Source organism: Gobio gobio, assembly GCF_949357685.1.
Source record: "Gobio gobio genome assembly, chromosome: 8".
NCBI classification, from domain to species: domain Eukaryota; kingdom Metazoa; phylum Chordata; class Actinopteri; order Cypriniformes; family Gobionidae; genus Gobio; species Gobio gobio.
In genome coordinates, this window is record NC_137114.1 from 33,501,452 (window position 1) to 33,510,533 (window position 9,082).

The 9,082-nt window shown below is 38.9% G+C and overlaps 1 protein-coding gene across 3 annotated transcripts; it reads right to left on the bottom strand.

The window, feature by feature from the left end:
* Positions 1-1,237: 1,237 nt before the first annotated feature.
* Positions 1,238-8,818, bottom strand: pde9ac (phosphodiesterase 9ac). Of its 3 annotated transcripts, XM_079823008.1 has the most exons (16): positions 8,765-8,818; positions 8,561-8,615; positions 8,406-8,476; positions 7,476-7,563; positions 7,262-7,343; positions 7,085-7,159; positions 6,901-6,987; positions 6,693-6,797; positions 6,514-6,596; positions 6,169-6,325; positions 4,226-4,339; positions 3,822-3,926; positions 3,613-3,741; positions 3,431-3,526; positions 2,580-2,651; positions 1,255-2,370 (listed from the first exon to the last, which is right to left on the bottom strand). In XM_079823008.1, the coding sequence occupies exons 2-15, from the start codon at positions 8,602-8,604 to the stop codon at positions 2,607-2,609; spliced, it is 1,281 nt and encodes a 426-aa protein (XP_079679134.1). In that variant the 5' UTR covers positions 8,605-8,615; positions 8,765-8,818; the 3' UTR covers positions 1,255-2,370; positions 2,580-2,606. The 3 variants fall into 3 exon arrangements, with proteins under 3 accessions (XP_079679133.1, XP_079679134.1, XP_079679135.1); XM_079823007.1 differs by lacking the exon at positions 8,765-8,818 and having other exon boundaries at positions 1,238-2,370; positions 2,580-2,657; positions 7,070-7,159; positions 8,561-8,692; XM_079823009.1 differs by lacking the exon at positions 2,580-2,651 and having other exon boundaries at positions 1,310-2,370; positions 8,765-8,804.
* Positions 8,819-9,082: the final 264 nt, after the last annotated feature.

Below are 9,082 nucleotides of genomic sequence, written 5' to 3' on the forward strand. Positions count from 1 at the left end.
TTTCAGGTGTAAATTAAATTGAGCAATTACCAATATTACATTTGACATAATAACAATATTTAACAACGTTTAAAATATACAAAGATAGTAGAAAGTTCAAAGTGATCTGTCATAAAATGTTGAAAACGGCCAAATTCTACAAAACCAGCACAGTAGGGTTGTTATATGACCAAAAACCAGGCTTTTATATGTCTGGGTGTGACTTTCTTTATCGTTTTCAGTTTCCACTCTTGAGGATTTTTCTTTTGTCATCTAATTGCTCTTCTTTTAGTGGTCTGAGTGGAAAGCACAAAAGAGCTCTTTAGAGAAATATTGCCACCCTGTGAACAGTCAGCAAAGCACAGGCGACACAAAACCTGAGGGTGTCAGAAGACAAAAAAACACATCTTAATGGGTCAGTCTGTGCCTTCTGGGTACAAAACAACTTGAGATCATTTTAAACCCCGTTTTGTTGATTTTTAATTAGTATGGGAAGGATAAAAGCAATGTTGGGACTTTTTGAAACATGTCAGAGACATAAAGAGCTGTTAAAAATGCAATCAAAGTGTAACTATATCTCACATGTAGCTAAAAGCAAAGGTGTGCCTGGATGCATTGGAATCAGAATGAGCGTTGTTTTGATTCAATTTTTTTTTTTTTTCATTTCTCTGAAGTGGGTGATGAAACGGGCTTTGATAATCTGTGAACTCAATATGTCACAGTCGAGTGGAGACAAAGCAAGACATGCCAGCAGATGGATAATTGAAAGCTTAAATTGAGGCTCATTATCTAATAGAGGCATCAAGATGAAGAAATTCTTATAAAACGATGCCATTTATCATGAAAACAAGCCAAAGGCACAAACATATCCAGTGTCTCCAGCCGGGATGGAAAAAGCGTGACTTTAAAAACAGGTTCAGACGTACATGTTCCATTTTGTGCATTAGGAACAATGACAGACGACTGCACTATGTAATTTGTGCATGTGCTTTAGGCCTACGTTTTGGGTCAGGTGACTCAAAAGCAAGCCTATTTATATACCGCTTTCCATTCACCTCTTAAAATCTGCTTTAATTGATAGCTTGCAATGACAAACTTTGCACCCTGGTCCTGTTTCAACAAGTTAAGCAGCCCTTAGCGAAGGAAATGTGCCGTGATCTCCATCCATCAAAATGTGCTGATCTATAGACGAAGACGCCAAAACACTGACAGTGAAACATATGAATGAAATGAGGCATACAGGCCTAACCTTGTGATAATAGCGAACACATGTGACCTCTTGGGGAGAGTTTTTATTACCGCGTTGATAAAAGGAGAAAAGAACAGCCTTGCTGAAAAATAGCCAGGAGGCAGAACTCCCAGACTTTATTGTCTTATTTTGAGGAAGTATTAGAAGCAAACCAGAGTACATATAATACAGAGGGGGGGAAAAAACAGTGAGAACATAGAGCCACAGGGTAGAAATACTGAATGTGGTTAGAAGGTATGACTTGTAGTGTTTAAAATAAATCCTGCAATTTACCAAATCTGAATGACATTTTTCTTCTGCAGAACACAAAAGAAGACATTTTGAAGAATGTTTCAACTGTTTTTGTCCTAACAATAAAACTCAATAGGGTACAAAACAACACTGGAACCCATTTTATGAGACATTTTTCAAAACATCTTCTTTTGTGTTGTGACATTGAGTAATCAATGATAGAATTTTCAGTTTAATTCTATCATTAATCTGGATGTTCTAGTGGAAATGCACTGATTTCAACCTCAATAGCCAAATAAATAATGGGAAACACATTAGTTAGAAAAACTCAACCAAAACACTGCAAAAAAGGAGTTCTCGGGTATCCTTAAAATCTGATATTATGATTTACAGTGGTATTGTGCTCACCACAAAACCGCCTAAAATGTGAACTGGTATTTTCTAAAAGGAACTCAGTAGAGAAATAGTTGACAAAGGAACAGTATCATATCATGCTGACCTTTTATAATCATCAAAACATTTTTAAAAGGCACTAGTTACGCTTATACGTCATGCTGTAATCTGGTCTCTTAATTGTTTTGGGACCACAAAACGTTCAGATGACTACATACTACTTACATGCAATAGAAATGCACCCCCCCCCCCCATTGTACACTTTAAAAAGAACAAAAAACTAAACAAACAAGATCAAAACTAAAGTAATGAACATATGCCCATATCAGCCGAAAAGGCATTGATGCCAAAAAGAAAGAATCAGACTGGCCTAGCATTCTGTTGGCAAAAGGAAGCGACTTGTGATTTCATGAATCGATCAGGTGACCCTTTAGATTCAGTGGATTCAAACCAGCCGTCATCAACACCAGCCCAGTCTCTCACAGCGGAACTATGTCCAGACAGTGCAGGCGAGTCTCCTGAAAGTACACACAAAAACACATCAGACATGGCATCAAGCTCGACTATAAAAAGCACAGATTAGGAAAATACCAGTAAGATGCAAGTAAAGGGGAAAAAACTTAAAGCACATAATAGTAAAATGAATGGCATATGGAAAGGACAAAACACTGCACTCAGTGTATAATGTAAAAAGGCCAAATAGATCAATACTATATCAAATACTTACATAGTATCATTACACTCGCAGAAGTGCTTATTTCTTCTTCCCTCCTAATGACATATTTTCAGTTTTTTTCTTCTGTGCCTCATTGAACAAAAACCACACCTTTATGTTAGCAAGATGGGACTCTATGATCCCAGAGAGTTACATACATATTACATACATATTTTTGTAATATACATACATTATATATGTGTATATACTGTATGTACACACACACACATTCTTGAATATGTGGCTTACGGGAACTCTCCATAGGCATCATGGTTTTTATCCAGTACAAATAATTTATTCTATCTCCCTACACTACCCCTACCCCTAAACCTACCCATCACACAAAATTTTTGGCATTTCTTTAATAAAAAACCCCACTGTGTAGTATGTTTTTTAAGCCATTTGACCATGTTTACATTGTAATACCCACGTAATTATACACATGTGTCGTCATAAACCACATATACCTGTACACACACACACACAGATTACTGTTCAAAAGTTAATATTATCTTCAAAAAGTTAATAATGTTTTTTCTTTTGAACTTTGTATTGATTCAAAGACTCCTGAATATATGAAATAATTAAATACAAAAATATTAAGCAGCACAGCTGTTTTCAACAATGATAATATAAAAAAAAAAATTCTTAAAAGGATAGTTCACCCAAAAATGAAAATTCGGTCATGATTTACTCGTCCTCGTGTTGTTTTAAACATGAGTTTATTTGTTCTGTTGAATGCAAAAGAAGATATTTTGAAGAATGTTGGTCACCAAATGGTTTCTGGCCCCCATTGTCTTCCATGTTTTTTTTTTTATACTATTCTTTCAAAAACATTAGCCGAGGAGCTGAGGAGCGTTTACCTCGGTCATGGCATCATCAATTTGTTTCAGCTCCTCATAGTGGTCCCGCGAGTCTCTGAGAGGCTGCACCATAATCTCTTCAATCTGAGGGAACAGCTGGGAGGGACATATGAGGGTGAGTAAATGGTGTAAAAGTAGAAGTAACATTTGAATGAACACCAAAGATGACTTATTTCACTTACCTTCATTACAGTTTCAAACATGGGGATGAGGACAAATTTAATGAAGCCAATCTGGGCTGTGGGCTTGGTGACTTTGTCTCTGTCCATGAAGGGTGCCACAGGAAGCCCCTCAGTTTTCTCTCGATCACTCTGAACAAAGACAAGACAGCATAAACAAACCCACCTGCCACTGTAGAGCAATTACAACACAAGATGGAGAGTCAGCAAACCTGCATGAAGTATTCCTCCAGCAGACAGTCCACCCACGGCTCTGCCACCTCTGTAGGCCGGACTTCATTTGAAATGTCACAACATTTGATAAGGACCATCTTTAGCTGAACACATGACAAACAACACATCTTTACTTTACTTGTTAAACTTTACTTGTCAAATTCATGCCATATCCCTGCTGAAAAACACATCTTTCTACTGGTCTTAGCAGGTCTAGGCTGGTCTTAGTCTGTTTAAAAACGGTTCTACCAGTCTTGCCAAACTGGCGGTGTAGCTTTTTGACAAGCAGGTCTCTAAAGTCTAAACATCTTAAATGTGTCCCAAACCCCTCTAAAACCGACGAGATAAAGACCAGCAAACCATCATAGATGTGTTTTTGGCAGGAAGGGTGTACAATACATACACAAGTCACATGCTCCTCATTGGTGAAGTCAAAATTGTCCACTTTGTGCTTGAACGAGTCCAGAATCTCGCCATGCCTGGCCATATCCGTGGCCAAAATCAGTGTGATGATAGCCTGCCAATACATTGTGTACATAATAAACACATACATACAAATTCCTTTAAAATATAAAAATATTTACTGCAAAACAATGACCTTGGGGCCATTCATGCAGAATGTGTTTTTGTGTTCCATTGCTTTTCCATTGTTTTTCTATGTGCTTTTAACATGAGCCTTCTTTGATGGTTGTGCTCATGTCTTGGTAGAAACAAAGAAGGTGGCAGTAGTGCACCTTCACATTATGCTGCCACCATAAAATATAAAAAAAGACAACGGCTGAATCCGAAATCACCCCCAATACCAATAGGGCATTATTTGAGGGGACAGCCATTTGCAGTGGTGTCTGAAATCATAGTGGACGTTATCGAGTGCACTCATTCAATCCCACATTGCACCGCAATAACGAGTGTACCAGCCCATGTATACTCAATGGCTGTCCGAATTTGCTCACTCGTTTTCATTCACTCCTTCAAGTGAACTGTATTAGTGGACTAACGTAGGGAATAGTGATTGAGGGTTTAGGGGGTGATTTCGGATTCAGCCAACGACACCGTATAGCTGCTACTGCCGCACAAAATCATGTTGAGGATACGAGACAAAAGTGAGACACTCTAGCCCAGGGGTGTCCAACCCTGGTCCTGGAGAGCTACCACCCTGCAGATTTTAGCTCCAACCTGAATCAAACACACCTGAAGCAGCTAATCATGGTGTTCAGGGGGTTAGATAACAACAGGTGTGTTGGAGCAGGGTTGGAACTGAAATCTGCAGGACGGTAGCTCTCCAGGAGTAGGGTTGGACACCCCTGCTCTAGCCGTAACGAAAAAAGTTAGCTCGCCAGTCTGGGAGTTTTTAGGATGATGTAAAAAATACGGGATGTTAGACACCCCAGTCTGCAGGAAGTGCCAAACAACAGGAAGTTATTTTTGTACAGTTATGGTTACAAACACTATTTCCACCTCCCTACACTATTTTTGTCATGGGTGTGTGCAGGCAGGAACAAATGGAGGAATCCGAAGATTCAAACTCAAACTTTAATCTTTACCACAGGAGCAGGTAGACAGGCATCAGAAACACACACTTAGCAAAATGGTGACCGGACCAAGACTGAGTGAACAAGAGGAACTTAGGCCTAGTCCACACGTACACTGTATTTTTATAAACAGAATTTGTCCCTCCGTTTAAAAAAAAAAAACGCGTCCAAATAAAAACGCAAAACACGCTATGAAGCACTGTCAAGAGCATGCCAAACCAACAGGTGGCAATATAGCCCTAACCGTAATGCCATGTTGGCCAATCAGAAGCCTTAAATAGCAGACAGAAACAAGATAATTAACTAAACACAGCTGAACAGAACTTAACTAACGAGGGTAACCAAGGAAACAGACAAGTGGCGGGAAACTGAACAAAGAAACATGTGACATATGAAAACAAACTGAAAGTCCATGAACAAAACTAAACAGAATGGTGACAATTTTGAGTGCGATTCATTGGCCAAAAAAGAGAAAACAAAATAAACAAACATGAATTTGATCGATAATATTATTTATTTCCTTTTTTCAAAATGTTCTATCGATATCGCAATAATGTCGTTATCGCAAATTCTTTTGACTGCGATAATCGTGTAGTAAAAATCTGATATTGTGACAGCACTAATCTTTCGGCGTTCTAAAAACAGAAAGCTTAAGTTAAAAGAGGTTCCTCTTTAAAGAAAAAAAGCTTTTTTGTTGTTGTTGTGTTTTTTCATTTCACTGCCCTATGTCTCCCGTTTTTAAATGCAAAAATGTGTTCTGAGTGAATGCCCCCTTAGGTCGCTTAAATGGGAGATTTGAAATTTCATGCTATACCTGTCGGATCTGTTTAAAGGCTTCTGGGTCCACGTTGGCAAATATGTTACACTCCGGCAATGAGAGTATCTGGAAGGCCACAGCGCAATGGTGATTCTCTAGTGGCGAGATGTCATTGTAGCGCACCGCCAACTCAGTGCGAGCGTTGATTTGATACCTGCATAAGAAAAGCCAGTGAATGCGCTGGATCCCATATGTCATGGGAAATGGTTACTAAGATAAACGGCACAGATATAATACGACTGTAAAATTGTCATCACGTATGTGCAGGCGAATACCTGGGTACACCTGTATGTTTTTTTTTATGAGAACTGACTCATAATTACACAGAAGCGAAGATCTTACGTGTTGTTGTATCCAGGGTGGTCTAAGTCGTGACACACGGCAGCAGTCATTAAAATGCCCAGATCTGTCAGTGTGAGCTTTTCCTGTGGGCCACACACACACACACACACACACAGGTTTCCACTTTTACTGTTCCACAGTAATTGCTGTACTAATTGCTACTTGCGTAACATTCTCACCTGAAGGTTGCAGAGGTGGATCATGCCATACATCATCTGGCTCACGCAGAAACAATGGCGAAAATTATGGAACGGGTTGCTACGGTAATTTTCCTGAATGCCCAGCTGAGAACATATAAAAAGACTCTGGAACATCAGAGCTGTTAACCTGGAAAATTCACCTTTTTTGCACCCTTTCATTTATACAAATTTATACAAATTTTCTTACCAGCCAGCGTTTGAGAGTAATCGGGTTCATGTTAAACTCCTTCACAAGGCCTAAGTCATGGTACATGTACTCCAGGCAGCTCAGCATCTGATGAATAAACGGTAAACCGTGAAAAAAGGGCATGCATGCATCATTTCATCTCTAAATATACTGTAGGCCTACATCTCACCAAGATTAGACTCACTTCATTGTGCTCCCAGTGCCAAACATCAAAGGTTGGTTTCTTCAGCGCTTCAATGGTCTCCTGAGAAAGCGTGTACTGAGGAAATCAAGATTAATAGAGATTAATACAAAGAGAGACAAAATGTTCTCCCAGAGGGCCCATAATTCAGTCAAAGCCCGTCATAAAACTTTAAAGCACCTTTGGGTAGCTGGGGACGTCACGTCTAGGAGTTAATTTCATTCCATCATCTGAGAAATTGTATTTGCATGGACAATTCACTCTAAAAGGAGAGTGGTGGATTAGTCATTTAGATACATTTATGTTTCTAGTTTGGAAAAGAGCCGCATGATGGCGGCTCGAGATGGATAAGCAAATAGCTTGCTTTCTTTGGAAAAAGTTCTCTTTCACATACCTTCCTCCTGCTCTGGACGTCATCTCATCTCTCAGTTTCTTCAGGTCATTTTTGCACTTTTCAATCTCCACGACCTTTAAACCCTCCACTGTATAGAAAATCAAAATAGAAGAGTTATAGAATAGAGGAGTTTTTTTTATTGTGTTGCTATGGTATTCTGAGTGTTTGTAGCTAAGCTGGTTTTTTTCATTGCTATGCAGTTGCTAGGGTGCTTTTATTATAGATATGTATACGCAGATGCCACATTCGACCACCTTGTACTTCGACTCACAGTAAGAATAGATAACTGATACCACAACATTGCACAGCTTCTGGTTGTGAAACCGCCGAGATTTCAATTCCCGAAGAAATTCGATACTTTTACAGGTGAGAATGTGTAGGTTTGTGTTTTATATATATTACAGGTTTTTACTGTTTTTTTTTTACTTTTACTATAGTAACTTTTTAATGTTGTGTCAGCTGACGCCTTTGTCTTGTTGTATTGTGTTACTTCAGCAAAATCATCTGCTGAAGTCTATTCCAGATTTAGATATTCATACATGCATCTAACTACGGTTGGAGTTGCTCAGTCAGCTTGCCCTCGAATGTTCACGGACTGGTGTTTTGACCGTACCAATATCACGGCAACTTACGTATAGCTGCCCACAGAAACTTGGCATCTATGTATACATTTCTATGCATGTTTCTGTGTGAATTTATTGTGTCTGGAATGACTTGACAGTCTGTTAGTCTGTGATCCTGTCGTTTAGTGTATAATGCCCAGTTTTTCTCTGTAACCATTTACAAAGTCAGTCAGCAAGTGAATGATTCTTAGTGTATTAAAATCAGTTTAGATTTTAAAAGATGTGTGCTTAACTCTAAGTCTGAGCAACAATAAAACCAGATAAAAAAATAAGACAAACAGCAAACCATAACATTGTCATTACATACGTTCTACTCTCTTCTCCAACATAGCCAGTCTGTTAGTCACTTCCGTTTTCAGTTCGTTGATCCTGAACGCTCTGTAGAGAGAAAAACAAAAAGATTGGCGATTGTGGTGATAGAGATTCATCTCCAGTCCATGGGAAAACAAACATGTCCGTTACCTGCTGAACTGCTCTGCTACCTGTGAGATCACATTCTGAAACATATCTTCCTTTTCTGTGGAGTTAAATAAACAGGCTATAAATCAGGGCAGAACAACTCTTGACTCGAGACATTATGAGTCAATGTATAGTATATCTAGGTTACTAAAGGTTATAAGTAAGAGTCAAACACTGTGAAAAACAGCGAAAAATTATGCATGTTACCTCCCAGCTGGCCGGTAGACAAAGGAATGACTTTGTACAGAGAGCTAAAAGGACAAAATGGGATCATTAACTAACAGATCAAACTGAAAATAAACATAACTGCTTATACAAACAAGGGCCAGGCAGCATTTTACTTAGGGGTGTTGGTGGGCATTGTGGGATCGATGGACACGAAAGCACCTTCAGGGTTCACCATCATTATAGCAGTGCTCCTACAGACAGAAGAAATAAAAAGTGAGATTATATGGATTTATTATGTTAACCACATTCTCAAGCACTGTAGGTTTGCAAAATGGATTGAAGTGTTGATTAGTATAT

What these genes read in the sequence shown, in the direction of transcription:
- pde9ac (XM_079823007.1), bottom strand. Translation starts at nt 8,604, where the DNA reads ATGTTTCAGAATGTGATCTCACAGGTAGCAGAGCAGTTCAGCAG. An exon ending in GTTGGAGAAGAGAGTAGAAC is followed by an intron (nt 7,564 to 8,405) that starts GTATGTAATGAC and finishes TTTTCTATACAG; the next exon opens with TGGAGGGTTTAAAGGTCGTG. An exon ending in TTGATGATGCCATGACCGAG is followed by an intron (nt 2,658 to 3,430) that starts GTAAACGCTCCT and finishes TTGTTCAATGAG; the next exon opens with GCACAGAAGAAAAAAACTGA.